Source organism: Cheilinus undulatus, linkage group 23 (assembly GCF_018320785.1).
Source record: "Cheilinus undulatus linkage group 23, ASM1832078v1, whole genome shotgun sequence".
In the NCBI taxonomy this organism is placed as follows: Eukaryota; Metazoa; Chordata; class Actinopteri; order Labriformes; family Labridae; genus Cheilinus; species Cheilinus undulatus.
Window position 1 is genome coordinate 4,047,048 of NC_054887.1, and position 20,832 is coordinate 4,067,879.

Below are 20,832 nucleotides of genomic sequence, written 5' to 3' on the forward strand. Positions count from 1 at the left end.
AACGCCAGGAGAAAAGTGGCAAAAATGGGTAAGAAGCGGTAAAATAATGAGTCACAGTTGGCAAAAACTGTTCAAAAGTGGCAAAACCATGGAAAAATGTGTGAAAAGTGACTAAAACAGGCAAAAATCAGCAAAAAAGGTGGGGAATGGGCAAAAAGCATTAAAGAGTGGCAAAATATGAGTGGCATTTAATTGCAAAAGGAAGCTTAAATTGGTGAAAAGTGGCAAAAAAGGGGCAAAAAATTGTAAAAAGCAGGATAAAAGTGTCAAAAAAAAGTGTCAAAAAATAGGCTAAAAGCAGTAAAAATGTAATAAAAGCAGCAAAAATTGCAAATAAGGGCAATGGAAATATACAGAAAAAAACTAGAGGTTGACAATTAAGTTTGTCAACTGAAGCGTACTTTGTGCACTGGGACACAGCCAAGTTAGAATAGAAAAGGGCCTTATCCTAACTGTTGCCACAGAGTTGGAAGCATAGCATTGTCCAGAACGTCTTGGTATGCAGAAGCATTAAGATTGGCCTTCACCAGAGATAAGGGGCCTAGCCCAAACCCTGAAAAACAGCCCCACTATTATCCCTCCTCCACCAAACTTCAACGATTCATCACTGTACAGAAAGTGTTTCTAATGCTCCACAGTCCAGCATCGGTGTGCTTTACACCGCTCCATCTGATGCTTGGTGCTGGCACTGGTAATGTGAGGCTCGCATGCAGCTGCATGTCCATGGAAACATTCATGACGCCTCATTGCAAAGTTTTTGTTCAGCGCTCATTAGTGTTGGTGACTTTTACTCACCATGCACCTTAGCAGGCATTGATCCTGCTCTGTGATTTACATGGTCTTCTTCTTCATGGCTGTTGTTCCTAAATGCTTCCACTTTCTAATAACATCACTAACAGCTGACTGTGGAATATCCAGCAGGGATGAAACTTCACCAACTGTCTTAATGCAAAGATCACAGCACCACACTTGAAGTCACTCAAAATCATGTCACCATTTTCTCTGTGTATTTCTGCTCCACTGTGACTGTGGCTCAGCGGGGTTGGCCGTAAGTTGTGGGTTCGATTCCCAGCTTCTATAGTCACATGTTGGTGTCCTTCACACATAACACCAATTTTTGCTCCCACTGGCGTGTGAATATGTATGAATGGGATTGGTTAACACCGACTGGCTACTCTACACAGCAGTCTTTGCAATTATTGTGTGGATGGGTAAGTGTGGCCTGTGGTGCACTTTTATTTATACCATGTCAGCTAATATTATATCATCTTTTGTTACTTTTAATCTGCCATTCAAAACGTTTAGGACCAACAGGAAGCAGGAGACCATGGAAAATCACAGAGCAAGATCAATGTCTGCTAAGAAGCATGGCGAGTAAAAGTCACCAACACTGATGAGCTCTAAATTTCCACTGGCATTAATGTAAGCACAAAAACATTACAGTGGATTTCATAAATGTGTTTCCATGGTCAAGCAGCCCCATGCAAGCTTCACATCACCAAGTCTAACGCAAGGCATGGAATGATGTGGAGCGATGCATCATGCTTCTCTCTTTGGCGGTCAGATGGGTGAGTTTGGGTTGGGAGGATGCCGGGAGAAAGTTCTCTTCCTGGCTTCATTGTTCCAGCTGTGAAGTTTGGTGGAGGAGGGATAATGGTCTGGCCCCTCTCAGGCCCCTTATCTCCAGTGAAAGCCAATCTTCATGCTTCGGAATACCAAGACATTCTGGACAATGCTATGCTTCCAGCTGTGTGGCAACAGTTTGGGGAATAACTGACATGACCGTGCCCCAGTGCACAAAGACTATAAAGGCATGGTTTGATGATTTTGGTGTGGAACAACTTGACTCCTCGGCACAGAGCCCTGACCTCGACCCCATCCAGCACCTTGGGGATGAACTGGAACAGAGACTGCAAGCATGAATAAAATTTGAAAAAAAATCTGCATAGTCTGAGCTGCATTTAGCTGCAGAGATGATCATGACAGGTTGATGCAACCACTAAAAACTTACATTTCTTGCATGGCCTCAGTCAACAACTGATTAGGGTGTAATGTCATAAGACAACAAAGCACAAGTTATGTAATCAATTATCACAGTTCCTTTGTAGCCATCTTCACCCGCTGTGATCACATATTTCTACCTCTGACCGTCAGGATGGTGACAGGGGTGAGGCACAAAAGCAGCCGAGGTCAGTTCACTCCGGATTTGACTTGGCTGAGTGAGAAGTGGACTCAGCACACATGCACGGACTCCAAACCCCCACCCACAGTCCTATCCTTCACTCTAGTTTGCAATTCATGTCTCTAGAATTTCAGGTATTCTTGTGTAACGACACTACAATTACCCAGCAAGAAAACTAAAGGACATGTTCACAGACCAGTGGAAAAAAGTAGGACAAATTTAAGGGAAAAAGCTAATCTGTTAATCATCAAAAACATTTTGTATAACACTGGAGCTTTTCCAGGCATTTTACTAAGAGTAAAAAAACAACCACAACAGGGATTTCAACATGCAAGGTCTCATACCAGACCTGTACAACATCTCTCCTCTAATTGGGCTTAATGAGTTAGACAGGAAACGGCGAGCTTAACTTGCCACTTTTTATCAATCAGCTTCCTTCAGGATGGTTGGTAGGTCAAATTCTGACATTTCATACAAGTCAACAACACATAAGCAGGATTCTGGCATTCTTGGCCTCCATTTCTAAGTCTGCAACATTCATTAGGTCTGTGTTCTTTTCAGCAAGACACAAAAATTTAATTCTCGTGAAGAAATAAAGCTCCTGTGGGGAGTTTTAGCTGGTTTCAAAGACTGAGATGAATGTATAAAGAGCCATGTATATCAATAAATGTAATAGTAATACATATTTTGCAACATTACCTGGAGAACATTCTCTATTTGTGTCAGATTTAACTATTAATAGATAGCAAGGGGAAACACTGTCTGATATGGGTAAAACATAATCCAGGGATTTGCAAATCCCCTTCAAACCATATTCAAATTAATACAGCTCAGAGACAATAACCTATCATATTTTTGGAAATATACACACATTCTGAATATGATGCCTGCAGCATGTTCCAAAAAAGTTGGGGCAGGCACAAGAGGACCGGGACAGGGAACATGCAATTGCAAGCAATAAAGAGATTTCACCACCTAAAGCCCATAATGTCATCAAGAGATTCAAGAATCTGGAGAAATCTCTGCATGTAAGCAGCAAGGCATAAAACCACCACTGAGTATCTGTGACCTTTGATCCAGTGTTAATTCTGGCAGCTATTTCTTACTCTTTAGATGAAATCTCTTTTAGTTTTAGTCACATTTTAGTCATTTCTAACCTTTTTAGATTTAGTCCTCACATTTTAGTCTTTACTTTTAGTCCAAGCATTTATTTTCTTGCCTAAATCTGGTAACAGATCATGGTAGTGTGTTCTCTGCACCCTGCCAAACCTGGGGTCCCTGCTTTCTACAGCTGAGAGGCAAAAGAGACAGTTCTACCCACAGTGGAGAAATATCACGGATTTTGAATGTCAGATGAAAACTACATTACATTTTAGTCAAGTTTTAGTCATCTTGACAAAAACTAAACTTAGTTTATGTCAGTTTTAGTCATCACAAATCTATTGTTGTTAGTCTGAGTCTAGTTTTGTCATAGAAAAAAAGGCTGTCGACAAAACATTTTTTGTCACAACTTTAGTCAGCGAAATAAACACTGCTTGATCCCATAGGTGGCGCTGCATTGAAGCCAGCATCTGTGGTGGTGAGGGTGTATTAGTACCCATGGTATGGGTAACTCGCACATCTGTGAAGGCACCATTTATTCTGACAAGACAATGCCAAGCCACATTTACCTGGCAAATGAGATGGATTGGGAAGATTCCATGTCAGTCATGATCCATCTTTAAAAAGCTACAGGCTTGTTCCTGGAAGGAGAATGTGTGGACCATCAGCATCATTTAGGGCAGCAGTTCTGAACTGGTCTAACCTCAGGACCCACTAACATCTCCTTTATGAGTCAAGTTCTTGTTATTTCGATCAACCAGATTTGGTAAATTACACTGTTATTTGGATCAGAACATAATAAAACAAAGAGGCTGAAGAAAACAACCCCAAAGTTTCTGGGAAAACATGGTAGAAGATTCCTGAAAGCTTCTGAGACGCATTCTAGATAAATTCTAAAAAAGTGTCCGGGAAGGTTCCCAAAAATTTGCTAATGTTTTCAGTGAAAATTCATGAAATATCCCTGAAACCATCCTGGAGAAGACTGCTGAAAGATTCTTTGAAAACTCCTCATAATTAATAATAAAAGTTCATAAAAAGTTTTAAGTTCTTTGTGGAATTTCTGTAAATTTACAGGACAAGTACGGTGGCCTGGAAGTGCAATGCAAAATTACTGAAACACTGATATACTTCTACAAATCTGGAAAAAAAAAATTACATTTACAAGGAACATTTTAACTTTTCATAAATCAAATTTCCATTTAAAAAAAACGAAGCAAATTTACATAAACAAAACTCTTTTAAGAGTCTACAAAAGACAAAACAAATCAACATTTAACTAATCAATTTTACAAAAGATGAAACATCTATGTTTGTTAAATGTAAATTTGTTTTCATTATGGTGTTTTGTTGAATATCAGTTTTCATAACATTTTAAAAACATTTTTGTTAATATACTTTTTTAAAGTTTGTAAAAGTTTTCAGACTTTGTGATTTTTTTAGTGCACTTCCAGGCCACCATACTATTGACAAGTCCAAAATTATATTACTAAAAAATTTCTGGAAAATGCTGACAACAAAAAAATCATGATGAAATATTAAGGAAATATTCTTAAAGTCTACCTTTGAAGATTTCTGGAAAATCCACAATAAAAACTCCTGAATTACATTTTAAAACTCTTTTGAGCACATTTATTTCTTTTCTGCTTCAAAAACTTTAACTGCAGGAAAAAAATTAAAGCAGTTCAAAAGAATCTGACCATTTTTTCCATGTAGTATTGGCATCCCTGAAATTTTTCCAGGAAATACACCATTTCTCCCAGGAATTGTTGCATTTACAAATGTTTTTGGAATAATGTTTACTTCCTTTATGTGCATTGGAACAACACAAAAAAGCAGAAGAAAAAAGCCAAAATTGACACAATTTTACACAAAACTTAAAAATGATATAGAAATACAAAAAAAGGAATGAGGCCTACAAAGAAAAGAACACAGTACCTACAGTCAAATATGGTGGAGCTTCAAAGATGTTTTGGGGTTGTTTTGCTGCCTCTGGCACTGGGTGCCTCAACTGTGTGCAAGGAATCATGAAATCTGGAGACTATTAGAAGATTTTGGGACGCAATGCAGGGCCTAGTGTCAGAAAGCTGGGTCTGGGTCAGAGGTCATGGGTGCTCCAGCAGGACAATGACCCCAAACATACCTCAAAAAGCACCAAGAAATGGTTGGAGACAAAGCTGGAGAGTTCTGAAGTGGCCAGCAATGAGTCCGGATCTAAATCCCATTGAACACCTATGGAGAGATCTCAAAACTGCTGTTGAAGAAGCACCCTTCAAATCTGAGAGACCTGGAGCAGTTTGTTAAAGAAGAGTGGTCCAAAATTCCAGTTGAGAGGTGTAAGAAGCTTGTTGATTGTTAAAAGTGATTCGTTTCAGTTATTTTTTTTCCAAAGGTGTGCAACCAAATATTAAATTGAGGGTGACAACAATTTTGTCCGGCCCATTTGTGACTTTTGTGTAAAATTATGTACATTTTGGCTTTTTCTTCTCTTTTTTTTTTTTTTTTTTTTTGTGTTGTTCCCATGTTCATAAAGGAAATAAACATGTATATCAAAAACATTCGTAATTGAAACAATTTCTGGGAGAAATGGTGTATTTTCTGTAAAAATTCCAGGGGTGTCAATACTTTCGTCCATGACTGTATTTGTGACCCACTGGAACAGCTCCTTGACCCACCAATTGAGAAGCCTGTAACCATGGTGACTGGTTAAAAGAGGATAGAAGCAACTATAGTATTAGAATTATAGTACTTTAATCAGAACTAGATGTTTACTTATTGAGAGAAGGCTTTTCTTGTTGGAAAAGATTTGCTTGCTCTTTTTCTGACCATTTTAGGCAAGAGTTTAGTTTACCAGCTGACTCCACTGATGGTGAACAACAATGGCTGCCTGTCAAGCCTGTGTTCTGCACTTTATTCACTGGGTGGTGCACGCCTAGTCTGTCCGGAGTCCTGTTGCTCTGATTGGCCCATAATGAATTGTGCTATTTTTTGTTTTAAAGGTTCTACCTTCCCTAAATACCACTTCTCGGCTGTTGTCTGGATAGATGTGAAATATATCCGATGCCTTGGATTTGTTGCACTATCTGACATGTCAGATTAACACAACGTGATTTTGCAGAAGAAGAGTGCAAGTACTAAACAGGTCTGCACCTCTTCCATTGAAAATGCATGGCAAATTATCATGCACAAAATGTGACATCAGAAACCTGCACTGTTGAGCCACTCAAGATGCACATGAAGCAAAAAAAGGGAAATAATTCCTTTCAATACTTCTACAATTTGTGTCTTCTTACCCTGGCATATGTGGTGAAAGTGCTCCTGTCCCATCTTTTTGGAATGGGCAGGCACAAAATCCACCAAAACACAATAACTTTTTCAGTTTAGACATTAATTATATCTTTTATTTGTGCTGTATTCAGTTGAATATAGTTGGAAAATGATTTGCAAATTCAACTTTATAAAAATTGGGGTTTGTCCTTTAAAATGTACAGGACAGATAAGTAAAGCAGAGGTGCTGCTTCATCTTCAGAGGCTGCAAAGAAATAAGATAAAGTAAAACATGAAGACAACACAAACTGCTACAATTATTTGACTAGGAATAGTTTATTAAAGGTGAGAAAACAAAAGCCACAATCCATTTTTAATTGCTTAAAAGTATGTACATTATAAATAATTCCACTACATTACAACTGTTTGTATTTCCTAGTCTGGAGTCCTACGTATGGAACTGTCTGCAGAGCCGGGCGCAGGGCGGAGGGGAGCAGATTAGGAAGCCCAGGAAATAACAACAGGGACACATCTGTTTATTTACCTGTCTGCACTGACAACAACAGCTGGAGTAAGTGGGTGTTTGTTTGACTAGAAGTGTACCATGACTTGTTATTGTTCAGGGAAGGACCAGGAAGTTGCAGGTGGATGTTTGTAGACCCAGGCAGACTAAACTTGGTCTGTGTTTGAGAACCGGTTCATCAATTGCAGTGATCATAAAGTCTTTGCTGAAGCCTCTTGGAGGCACAGGCTCTCTTTTCCTCTTCCTTCTTGTGCTTTTTGATCCAGATGATCCTCTGATTTGTCGCTCCTTCTCAGGCTCATTCTGGAAGCCTTTCTATTCCCCTTCTTGATCCCCAGAAGCTGTCTTCTGACAGTTTGCGAGGATGAAACTCTGGCCTGGGTACTAGTTTTTGTGGCTCATTAAGTGAGGTACAGTATTCAGTCTCAGTCTGAGGCTTTGACTTAATGCTAACTGCCCTGCTGAGGCTCTTGCTGTTGCTGATGATGAGAACTCGCCGGATTCAAGTGAGCAGCCGAGGACCAGGATGTCACGACAGACCCTGGAGGCAGACTCTGTGTGCCCCCACTGCACATCGATGTCGCCATCACCACCACGCTCTCCCCCTCCACCTCGATCCCGGCTCCTCCCACGCCGACCCCGGCGACCTTCCTGGAGCAGTCCATACAGATGTAGTCCTCGGTCTCGGCCATCTCACACGATACGCCTACACACACCTGGTGGAACCACTCATCACAGCCGCCGTCACATTGCACCCAATCCACCTGGAAGTGCACAACAGCAGACACGTGAGTGGAGAGGGACAACAGCTCGGAAACATTAAAACAATTATTGCAAAAACATGTGGCAGCCAAATAAACCGAAACTGAGTGTTTAATTTTTAACCGCACATGTAAAAGTTACAGTCAGTCATTGTTTGATTGATAGAATTTCAAATGGAGCCAAATGATTACAAAACAAGAGAAAAGCTGAACTGTAATGACCTTGGATATGCTTTACACACCATGCACAACTGGGCCACATTTGCACAATCATCATCTTCAGTTTTCTGTTAATCTTCATGTGCATCTCCTCTTTTTACCCACGCCGATGAAATCGGCAGGGGGGTTATGTAAAGGGTTCCGTATCTATCTGTCTTTCTTTGTATGTGTACAAGATAACTCGAGAACGGAAAGTCGGATCTTCAGCAAACTTTCAGGGAACGTTGGGATAGTGACAGGGAAGAATCCATTAGATTTTGGTGATGATCCTCGAACTTCCAAATTTTGAACACCATAGTAATCAATGGGAGCGTGAGTTCCTCGGTGGCGCTGCTTAGGCATAGGTCTGCCGCCTCAGACAGCCATTCTAGTTATTTATTTAGATAGCAGGAAGAAAATCAATGTGCCATGTTATTGTAGCTGATTTAGTGTCATGTTTTTATAACAGCATAAAAGCACATTATGAAAATGTAAAAACAGACATCTATTAATGCTGTTTGTAGTGTTACGTCTGATTGTGTTCGTCAACATCACTGATCATCAACTGGCAGCCCGAGGGCCACATCAAGCCCCCAAAAGCTTCCTGTCCGGCCCCCAGAAGATCATTACATTCAGAAAAGGAGGAGAAGAAGATGTTGTGGTTTTAAGAGTATCTTTTGGCTTTAAATGTCTGCAGCTGTTAAACGGTTAATATCAAAATAGTTTTAGAATGACTTAACACTTTATCTGATTTTACAGAAGCCATTATTAGTAAATATCTTTAAATAACGAGTTAAGACTTGCAGAAGTTTTGCATAAAAGGTCAGATAAAGTTAGAGATTTGCAAAAATTGGCGGTAAGTGCCAAAATGGGATGTGCAGCGGTGATGAAAAGAGGTTAAAATGTAGCAAAAATTGTTAGATGTAAAAAGGGGCAAAAAGTTTTAAAAATGGCTTAAAAGTGGCAAAAGTGGTGCAAAAAATGAAAAGGGGTTACACAGTGGCAAAATTGGATAAAAGAGTGGCACAATGTGGATAAAACATGCATGAAATGTGATTTAAAAGGGGTTAAAGAATGGAAAGAATTAGGTTATAAAGAGGCAAATAGAATCAAAAATATGTTTATAGTGGCAAAAATAGCCTGGCAAAGTAGTGAAAATGGGTTAAAGAGTGGCACATGGGCAACATGGAAGAAAAGTGGCAAAAATGATCAAAAATGGGCTAAGAGTGGCAAAAAATGCTGCAAAACTGGCCGAGTGAAGAGGTGAAACATATCAAAAATGAGTTAATACTGGTGCTTAGTCACAATTTGGGAGGGCCTATTCTCTGGGATTTTCAGGGGTCCAGCCAATTCTGTTGCCAGGCCTGTCTCTTTGTGGCCTGCTGCATTAAAGATAATAGGGATAGATCTCACAGGTAATGCCTAAAAAATTCCTGTGTTTTGAAAGAAAATACAAATACTACTACAATAAAATGTTTATCAGACCAAAATATTTATTTGATTTTTGATTTATCTGAAAGTCTGGCCAGGCAGCACGGCGGTGCAGAGGTGAGCGCTGTTGCCTCACAGCAAGCAGGTCCCTGGTTCGTTTCCCGGTCAGGGCCTTTCTGTGCCGAGTTTGCATGTTCTCCCCGTGCATGCGTGGGTCATTTTTATGCCAGTCCCACTGCCACATTTCCTTCTTATTTGTGTTCATGAAACTGTGGCATCAGAGGCATATTATGTTGGAGTGAAGTGAATTCTTATTAAGCAGCTGATTTACTGATATTACTGCAAAGAAGAAGAGAGACGAGGCATAAGAGGAGATGGGAAGTGCAACCGCTGAATCAGCTGAGGAAGAGGATGGGGGGAAATTTGTTTGTGCTTGTTCATCCACTAAAACAGACATATAGATGAGAAACTGCACACTGGATGCTGTCGAGTAGAAGAGTCAGGGTCAGGGCTACACGGACCTATGCTCCCTGATGTGGCAAAGATTTGATGCAGAAGTAAAATGCAGGTTTTGAAAATGTTTGAATGTTTGATAAAACAGTAAAAATGCATAAAACGTGTGATTTTCTAATTCAAGTCATTACAATATCAGTGCATTTCTCAAAGCCTGGGGGTTTTATCCTTTCTAGGTGATCCTTTGTCAGGCTGCAAGCGACACTCCGGAAGTACCGATGCATCAGTTCAAGATCTGTGCAGACAATAAACATTAGACACAACAGCCCATTTGTGAATATTGTGGCATTAACCAACATCAGTGGCAGATGTTTTTCTGTTGTATTAATTTGATACTTTCACCTGGAACAACTGAATTCTGATTCAAGAGTTTATAAGCACAAGGCCAACCATAACAAGCTTTTTGAATCATTGTTTGTTACTTTTACTTCATTATGCTGAACAGAAATAACTGCTGATCAGCATAATCATAGGCTTTAATTCTGTAATCACAGCATGACAACTATTAAGAATCATATAGCATTCAGAATAAGCTCAGATAACTGTTTTGTCTTTATTTCTAACTATTAACAGAGTCCCTTGTTCCAGACAGTTTTTTTTTTTACAAAAATGAAGTGACAAAAAGTCTGCAGCTCGAGACTTTAAAGCCCAAGAGACATCTCTGTCTCTCTGCTCTCTAACCTCCAATTTCCACATGCTCTACCTGCGCTGCGATCTTTGCGCTTTGCTCTGGCTGAAGGCAAGGAAAGGGAGCCGTTTGTGCAGTGCAGGCGGAGTATGTGAAACTGTCTGTCTGTCTGTAACAGATACTATATGAACAGTATATCTGAATGAGATGTTAAAGGGACTTAATACAATGTCTTAAGTTAAAAGGGGAACAAAACAAACAGTGGGAGTGGACTGAGACACTCTGAGCGACATTGCATATCTCTGTGTTGAGTTGAAATGTTGTTGTTAAATAATTTAGGGTGTAACTGCAGCTTTTGTGATTTTATGTCTCTGTCTCAACATGGATTGCCTAGCGCAGCACGCTGGAGGAGAGCTCACACCAAACAATTGGCCAACCGACTGAAGGATGTCAGCCCTAGAGTTTGTTTTAACAAGCAGAAGGAGCAACTTGTTGGACAAACTCTGGAGGACTGACATAAAAAAGGAAAAAATAAAAACATTGGCATCAGCAATCGGCCATAATGTTATTTTAAAGGCTAGTATCAGCCCTGTTTTGCACAACCAGCACATCTATTCCAGACTTTAGCCATGACTGGGTGATGGAGAAATGACACTGAGTAGCCTGGCAGCGTTCACAAAAGTAAGGGCGCTGTGAGTGCTGATGCCAGTGCAAACAATATAAAAAGCATTAGCGATTACAGACCCTAAATTTGAACCAGTTAGTTTGACAGCTTGCCAGAGCTTCAGCTGAATGAGTCCATGTGTAAGAAAGCACATCCATTCAACTCAGGTCTCTGTCCAAAAAATGTAGGAATGCTGAGTGAAAAAATTCTCAATTTCTATATGTTTTATCTTCTGTCTGGCCATATTCCTGTGCAGAGTCTCATTTGTTTTGACTAACTTTAAAAAAGGAACTTCAGCAACACCTTACAAATGTTAATCATCCCACTTCAGGTGTAGACAGTCTAGATTAGCGCAACTTCTTCAGAAATTCATCATCACTCCTCCACCCACAGATCTGCAAGCCTACCAGTTCCTCAGCTCTGATTGGCTGATTGGACACAGAGGGAAGAGGACTGGCCACTGGTTAACTTGGCGGACAGTCTGCAGTGTTGTCTCTCAGAAGGACCACATCAGTGCATCCTGTTAATACGTTATGTGTAACTCTCTTTAAGGTGTTCCAGTGCTGTTATCAGCTGTTGATATTCAATAAAGTTCCATGATGTTCATTTTGAAAAGTGTTCGTTATTAACTCAGAAAACAAAAAAACATGAGTCACTGACAAGGAGACACCTGGCTGTTTGGAGCCTGGAGAACTTTCCGGCGTACAGTGATGAAAGAGAAAGCCAGAATTTACCGCCTCTCCCTGGGTGGTGAGGAAGTTTCTCAGAACGCTCCAGGGTTGTCTGACTGATCATCTGCCACCACCGTTATATTGTGAAACATCAAGATGTACAACGTTTCTCTGCACTTACAGAAAAGTCACAATTCATTGGAGTCATATACTGAGCCTTTAACATCAGGCTTTAAGAACCTGGAAGATGAGAAAGCTAGCATGACATTTACATTGATACTGCTGAAAAACATCTTTAGGTCTACAAATTAAAGCTTTAAAATTCAACTTTAAAAGGTGCTACAACCTGGCTGAAGCTTGCCTGCTATGCTTTTATGTTACACCTCTCTTTTTTTAGAAGGAACCCTGCATGATCAGACAAGTTCATCTTGTTGGATAGATATTTGTATCTCTCAAATGTATATTGGACTAAAAAACTTATAAACTCACCAGGAGGCCGCCATGTTTTGGTCCGCACAAATAATGTGACGTCACTTAGCCATAGTGTGCCTCTCCGTTGCTATAGTAACCGCTGTTTCAGACTGGCACAAGTTTGCTGCGAGTTGGTTTTGTCTCCCTCCTGTCAAATCTCTGTCATTCCTCCTAAGTTTCAACTCAGCAAACCTCCCCACAAGTGACTGGATTCAGTGTATAGCGGAAGAGTGCCGGTAGCTTTTCAAAATAAAAGCATTATGTACAAATGAACTGAGTTCCTCCAAGGAAATGCTTAAGTGAAGCCCACTTTACTTTGAAAAGTGCAAACCGGAAGTGTTTTGGTACTGTATTTATCTTTACCTGCAACATTTTGAACCACGTGGAAACAGAAAGCTTCATAAATAGCAGAAGTTCGGGGAACAACTTTATTAAACAGACGCATTTAAGCTTGTGGCCTTCATCTGGTTCATCAAGAAACAGATTTCAAACATATTCTACCGATATGGATCTATATTTATGCTACAACAAAGTAAATATGGCTCTTTAGTTATTATTTTTCTGTCTAGTTTGGCTGATAACCGGTCGTGGTGCAAGGAAAAAATAGCCAGTCTGCCAGTCTGAAACAGTGGTTACTGCATATCTAGGGAGTTTTTTAGTTCAATATACATATAAGAGATACAAATATCTATCCAATAAGATGAACTTATGTGATCATGCAGGGCTCCTTTAAAGCCACTACAGAAACAAACACATTGATGTGACAGTTTCATTTTCTCATCTTGATTTAATTCTTCAGGTATTCCTAATATCTCATTTTCCTAGGTATAAGTGATGCCTCTCTCTTTGTTACTGCTGGAACAACTTCATCTCCTGATGTTGCCCTTCAAAATAAGTCTTCAATGATAATTAGCAATGGAGACTTTAGCACTGAGATGCTAAAAGACATGAGGGATCAAACTGTTGCTACTTAGGGAGAGACAAAGCCACAGTCTGCTTCTTTTAACCATCCAGGACTAAAGACAAGGGAAATATTGGTTAAAATACATCTTTAGGAGGCGCGCAGATGGTCGAGTGGTTTAAGGCAGAACCCATGTACACGGGTGGCCCGGATCCGAATCCGATCTGTGGCCCTTTACCACATGTCTCTCCCCACTCTCTTCCCTGTTTCTGAGTCTATCCACTGCCCTTCCTCTATTTAATAAAGGCATGAAAAGCCCAAAAATAAATCTTAAAAAAAAAAAAACACCTCCAGAAGGTAAGATGTTTGTTCCTACAGTATCTGGTTCAGGTAAAAAATAGATAAGTACTCCAGCAATTAGCCTGCCCCCTGACTTTATGGTGAACTATGGCCTGAGCTCCAAGCCAAACAGAATATAAGTCTGTTTTCTGTCACAAATCTCTCTGTTATGATACTTTTAATGGCCCAAAGGCTACAATGGTTCATAGACTTTGCAAATTTACCTCTCAATGAACACATCATTTAGCTGGCCCTTATGTTTCAAGAGTGACATCAGCAGACTATCTAGATAGACTGCTTGTGATTGTATATTGCTGAAGCCTTAGGGGGACAGGGTAATTCCAATATAAATAAATATAATGTCAAAATTCTCATTAGCTCTGTGCATATTCCTGGTAAACAGATGCATCAAATGAGGATTGAAAATGTAAAAGATGCAGCCCTCTGAGTTTCAGAAAAGGTCCACAGTCACACGGTCGCCTCTGACCTCAGTTAATTGCTAAACTGTAGATGAAGTGAAGTGTTTATCAATCATCTATGATTCCCGGCTTGTGCCTCTTTCACTGTGACACAAAATATTGACAACAATCTCAGCTGTCACACTCAGGAGTTATATAAGCAGGCAAAGACATGTTTCTCTATCATCCTGGAAAAATCACAACCACTCTAGAGAAAAAAAATGAGTCTTCACCTTATCTTTACAGGGTCTCTGGCAGTTCTTGGCGGCACAAACAGCATTCTCATCATTGGAGTCCTCGGCCCCAGACCAGTCGTACTTAGAGGGAATGTCCAGAATCTTCTTCTCCTTCCTCTTCTCAAGTCCCTCTCTGATAGCCTCTGCCTTGGCTGCAGCTTTCTCCTTTCTTTTCCTCTCCTTCTCTTCCTTGGCTAACCGTTTGGCAAGCTGCTTCATCTCTCGGTTTTTCTCCAAACTGAGTTTGAGCTTCTTCTTCTTGGGTTTGCCGCCAAGTCCCAGTTCTAAACCAGCCCTTTTCAGTTCTTTGGACTTGGCTGGTCGCATGTCACCCATCCCTGAAGCCCCACCTGCGGCAGCGGCCATCAGCATGTGATGGTGTTCGGCTCTTTCCAACTTTCTTTTCCTCTTTTTCTCTGAATCTTTCAGCTTGATCTTCAGGGGCTTCTCCATCAGAGAGTCATCAGGCTGTAAATAAAGTAAATAAGACTTAGCCTGTGAGCATTTTTATTTCTACATCATCTCTTTCTTTAGTGCAAAAAAGTAGTTAAATAACAAGCCTCATTTATCATTGAGGTCCAGCTGTGCAATCATTTTGCATAATGAATGACTTCCCTACCTCCATGACCTGCAGGAATCTCTCCTCAGAGGGGGGATGCGTGGCCTGCAAGATCCTCCAGATGTGCTGGGTCTCATCCAGGGATACCTCCAGCAGGTCTCCCAGCATCATCAGGTCCTCCAGCTGGGCCTTAGCCTGCGAGGAAAGCTCCAGAACAGGCGGCTCCAGGCTGCGAGGTATGAGAGGGGTCTTCCTGGGCTGCTTCCTGGGAGTGCCGATGTCTGAAATGTAAATAATTTGAGTATGATAGATGTCATTTAACTATACCCATATAAGCAAAGCAACAAAAATGAAAGGATATCTCCATCTTACTTTGCACACAGGACTTGGATGCTGAAGAATACGCGTGTTCGGCACAGAACGAGGGTGTGGCAGCCGGCCACATGTGACTGACCACCTCCTCAGACTTTACAGGAATCTCTTCATCACAGAACAGGTAGGGCTTCACCTCACCTGGGTCCTGAAAAAAACCACAAACGACCAGGAAAGAATAATAAATAGAAAACCCTGACTGCATGTTTGTTGCTTGACCGACAGAAGTTGCTGCCTCCTGTACCTTCATATCATAACCATATGTCTCTCTGATGTCTTCATCTGAGTCCGTCTCCTCGTCGTCGTAGTCCACAGACTGGCGAGGTGAAGTGGCTCTGCTGAAACCAGACTGCTGGAAAGTCTGGATGTGGCCCTGGGGAAGAGAAAAAGCACATTCTAGCTGAATTTTGTTTATCCCATTCCCTTCAAAGTTGGGACCATTGGGTTAAATGCAATAAAAAAACAGAAAGGGGTGGTTTTTAAAGCACATAAGCACCTCATTTAATTTAAAACAGTCCTAAATAGTATATAAAAAAGGAAATATTATTTCTAGAAATTCCCATTTTGTATTTGATACTAGCAGGGCTTTACATACATATTTTTGCTCTGTGTGCACAGCTGGAGCACACAAACACAGCTCCAATGCTCTGATCTTCCATGAACAAAAGGTGCAGAAGGAGAAAGTTGAGGGTTTTGTTTATCCTCCAGTGTGTGAAAGCTTTTTTTCATCTGCAGATTGATTCTTCACCTCACACTGCCAACATGTCAACACGTGTCACTGTGCGCAAGGCATGATAGCCGTTGAGCAGTGTATTAAGAACACAAAAAAACTGTGCCAACGTGACATCACTGCAATAAGTATCTAGTTCACAAACTCTGGCTTGAACAACCAGGCACAGTTAGAGTGATGCATGAGCTGTGTCTGTGATAAATTCACCTGCCAAGGTGGCTAGATAGAGGCCCATTTACACCTCAAGTCCACACACTTCTGGCAGATTAATGGATGTAAAAGTCAACCCCTGGATACTAGCAATAATTTCCAAAGAGGTTAGGACAGGGTCAGGCTAACAAAGCATCACATTGCCTTTTATCTTAACAACACTTGGTAAGTGTCTGGGAACTGAGGAGACCAGTTTCTGTCATTTTTAAAGTGTAATGTCATCCCATTTCTGTTGGATGTAGGATTTCAGCTTCACATTGGCCCAGACTTTTTGGGTTGCTCTTGGTCTTCAAATTTTGTTATTAACACATTGCTGCATACCCTTATAGTGGTGAGATGATCCCCAGGACTTTTCCCCAGTCTTCAGTAAATATATTTCAGACTTTTTAAAAGGTGTTTCTGGCAAAAAAATTGGCATACAGTGTTTCAAAAATACGTGAACATCTCCCAGTTGAAGCTATTCATATTTGTCTTTGTGCTATTTTCAATCAAACATGGGATTTTAGGTTGACAAAATCAGTACATTTAGCGTTTTATTTACATTTTACACAGCATCCCAAAAAGCCATATAATTTAAAAGGCACCCTTAAAATGGATAATTAAGAGAACTAAGTCAATATTATATCAGATATCTTTTAATTTCTTTTGAAAATAATCACTGGGTTTAATAGATCTGCTAAAAAATTATGGAGCCACAAATCAAGCTCCAAACTGCCTTTTTCACAGTTGATGCTGCAGTTGTGTTTAAATGCTTACAAAATAGCGCCCTCTTCTGGTCAACAAAAGAGCTGGTCAGCCCCTCAGAATGGGATTCCTATCATCCTACTCATGTTATACTTAAACGAAACAAGGTAAAATCATTGTAATCAGATTCTTAGGTACCTGAAGGTCAGGGTTGGCAGCAGCTTTCTGCAGCTCAGCATTGATAATCTTCTCTGTTTTCTCCCTAGCAGCCTGCTCCACCATACGCTGGCTCAGCACAGACAGCTTGGCCAGCGCTGAGGACAGCTCCTCTGTGGCCAGAGCCTGACGTGCCCGGTCCTGGAGAAGCACACAGACATTAGGACGTGATCAAACTATGAAAAATTAAGTGTTGACTCAAGAAGATTAAATAATTAAGGTCATATCTGTGCATACCTGCCAGCTCATCGCCCTCTCAGTCAAACACTGGAGGGCTTCTCCTTCAGGCAGACGCACCGGCAGCTTCTGCAGCGACACCAACAGAGAGAGGATGGTCTCTAATCTCGGCCTCCTCGACCGCTGACACAGCGGACACAGGAATTTGGAGTCTTTGCTGTTGCTCTGCCAACCAACTCCCATCTTCTTCTGGGATCCTGTCTTAGGCAGCGGCACGCACGCTCCATGGAACCAGTCCTTACAAAGCTCACACTGCAACATAAATCCACTGGCAGTCTTTCGACACAGGCAGAACTTGACCTCCTCGATGCGGTCGGCCATGGCCATCTTGGCGAGATTGGCAGCGCGGAGCGAGTGAATGGCCTCTACTTCCTTCTGCTCTTTGGCTTTGAAGGCTGCTACAACGGTGGAAGGGTCCCGCACCTCTTCCAGGCTGTCCTCCAGGTCGCTAAGGGTGTCAGGGTCAAAGGCTCCTCTCTCCTTCTCCATGAGCTCCTTGACTCGTTTCCTCTTGCTCTTACTGTTGCCGTAGACTCCAATGTCTACACGAGGACTGAGGACCTGAGAACGATTCAGAATCAATCATTAGATATAATCAATTAATCTCCCAAAAAATCCAAATTACTTAATAGTTGTACTAAAGTACATATGTGAGCTCCAAAACACTTCCTTATTATGTCTTTTACTGCCCAATCACATTATAACAGCCATAGAGAATCTAAACTTCAAATATAAATTAGGGGAAGCAAGGAATCTGATTGGTCAGATGTTGTATATTATTGGTGATTGATCCAAATACCATTTGCAACATAAAAAAACACATAATTCAATTATTTGTCTACAGGACTTGGAATAACTATTTTGATCCATCCTTTCTCTGACTCATTAAGTCTTCATTATAGTGATTTAAGAATATTATACAAGCCCATATCCAACACAGATGGTCAACAACTAAATGCTCTTCATGCGCCAATTGACTACTTACACATTTAAGTGGTTGGCCATGTCAATTGTTGTTAAGTGGTACAGCAGAAGTCGTTAACAGAACTTGCATTTTACTTTTTTAAGGATTATCTTTATTTGTTTACAATGCACCAGCATTTTTCAAGTTTTTTTATCCCCTTACATTATAAGTTACTGGGAAAAGTTGAGCTGCTGCTCCAATCAGGGTTCCTCGACACCTTTTCAAATGAAAAATTAGACTTTTAAAGCCATTTTTAGACCTGAAATTGGAAAAATTAATTCCAATTTTTGTGCAGCATACAGTCAAAATCAAAGGCATGTGAGATTTCTATGTGCACTAGCCTAATATACTTTTTATGAAATGTCAAATGGTGCAGGAAAAAGAAATTTCAAGGTCATCAATGCCTAAATTTGAAGATTTCTGGCACATTTATTGTCTCTATTTTATCAATAAACGATATGGTGATATATATCACACATATTTTTAGAGTGTACACTTTTAGTCAGGGAGGACCTGTCAAAATTAGGGCGAGCTGTTCACACTTTTAGTGGGCAGCTTGGTAGCCTAGATCAGTTGTTCCCAACCTTTTTCCTTTGAGACCCCTACCTGTATCTAAGAAAACTTCCGCCCCCCCTGGACCAACACGAAAAAATTAGAGATACTTCATTTTTTTGTGTAAATCCAAACAAAGTAGCCCTAAACACAGAATATTTTACCCAGAAAACATTCTATGAATTCTTTTTAAGTGTTAAACCAAGATCTCAGGGCAGACCCTGAGGTCTCTGGCGCCCCCCCAAGGAGGTCTCAGACCCCGAGTTGGGAACAAAGGGCCTAGATAAAGTGTTACGAGCCCATTAAACAACTACAGAGCGATGTTTTCACAGTTTATCTAACGTAAGACGTAGATTAATAACTCGTTACTGATGAGCATGAACTGTTCAAAGGCTTCGTATTCACAAAACTTATGCATTAATTTAGTTTCTCATCCATCGCAGATGGATCAGGCTGATGTGAGCGTTCAAGTTCTGCTTTGTGTTCTTAAAATCATCCAGCTAAACGTCAGGAAACTAGATTTGTGGCCAGACATCAATATCCATAGACTAGGAAACAGTTTGGATCTCCATCGAGTCCAAATATCTCCCATTTAGGCAGATATTGGTCCATTTTTTCTCATGTTTACGTCCGCTTCTCACAGCGCAGACTTCCATCTTTTAAGCCTGGAGGCGAAAAGTGATGATGCGGTTTGCTTTTTTGGGACCCTTTCTCTATGGAAACGACAAAAAAAGCGTGCCGTCCCGCACCGAACTGAACCGAACTGCTCGGTGGAAACGACCTATAAATCACAGCGAGTAATATAAAATAAGAGCGTGTTCGGAAACTGACTTAAGTTAAGTGATAAATCCAAAATTAGCCATTAATAACTAATAACACTGCTACTTCCTTGATGGCTTACATTTCAGTTTGCTTGAATTTGATGTTTTCACAGGGTCATTTTATAACAGAATTTTATTTAAACCACAAATCACATGAGAGAATTTTGTTTACTGCTTGAACACTGAAAAAACACTATCTCCAGCTTAACTAATAGATTTCAACAACATAAAGTGATTAACCTGTTAATGTTGCACAAAAAAAGTTTATAAATTGATATACTTTTAAAGTTTTAAAACCTCAGAAACTCTGAATGCCATGCATAACTCTTCCTGTCTCTCTCCCTGCATGACTTCTTCTGTACTTTTCCAGATAACTTGACTTTTCTTCCTGTTCTACACTGTAATATTCGCTAATGCCAGAACACAGCAAGAATCTTCAGCTATACTATCTGCTATGATGCCAGTTTCTCACTGGCTCCAGAACTCCCTGTATGCATGCTTTTCTCCCACCCGCCAGCAGAGGGCGGACAACAACCATGTGTTCTAGTCCAGTTGCTCCCAACATTTTTTCCTTAAGGCCCCCCCTACTCATATCTAAGAAAACAAAGCCTTTCTAGGACCCACCTGGAAATATTCAACATCAATTCTAATTGTTTTCATTGACAAAATCCCAACATGCTAGACCTACATATACTTTTTCTTGATGAAAGATGTATGTGTAAACTATCCATTATTACAGCAATGTGTTAGGGCCACTTTAAAAACAACAATTATAACAGTAATAATAATTATTATAAAGATCTGTTGATTTTTTAAGAAAAAAATTCCCATGTCATCAATTCATGAGAAAATGTTTTTTCTTTTAAAATTTGTAAAAGTGTTTCAACTAAGGTGTAGAATTTTGGACACTATAATGTCAGAAATCCAACAACTGTTCAGTTTGGTGTCTTGTAAATTTTATGCTTTACACTGTTCTGATTTTAAAAACTTGACATTTTTGAGTTTCTAGCATCAAAATTGGGTACTTCTTAAATTAAGAAATGTCGATTTTTTCTTGTAAATTTCCAAGTTTTAAAAGTCTGAACTGAGTTTAATTTCTTGTAAATGTATGAACTTAAAATCTCAAAAAACTTGATTTTTTTCCTT

General features: G+C 40.2%; 1 protein-coding gene across 1 annotated transcript in view; it reads right to left on the minus strand.

Annotated features, from left to right (window-relative positions):
- Positions 1-6,864: 6,864 nt before the first annotated feature.
- Positions 6,865-20,832, minus strand: part of kdm5a (lysine (K)-specific demethylase 5A) — a 31,218-nt gene continuing 17,250 nt past the window's right edge. Inside the window, exons 23-29 of the mRNA XM_041781028.1 lie at positions 17,350-17,910; positions 17,095-17,253; positions 15,517-15,645; positions 15,273-15,420; positions 14,961-15,181; positions 14,339-14,809; positions 6,865-7,834 (exon numbers count right to left, since the gene is read on the minus strand). Of these exons, the coding sequence (XP_041636962.1) occupies positions 7,520-7,834; positions 14,339-14,809; positions 14,961-15,181; positions 15,273-15,420; positions 15,517-15,645; positions 17,095-17,253; positions 17,350-17,910 (2,004 nt within the window). The 3' untranslated portion in view covers positions 6,865-7,519. The remainder of the gene's footprint in view (positions 7,835-14,338; positions 14,810-14,960; positions 15,182-15,272; positions 15,421-15,516; positions 15,646-17,094; positions 17,254-17,349; positions 17,911-20,832) is intronic.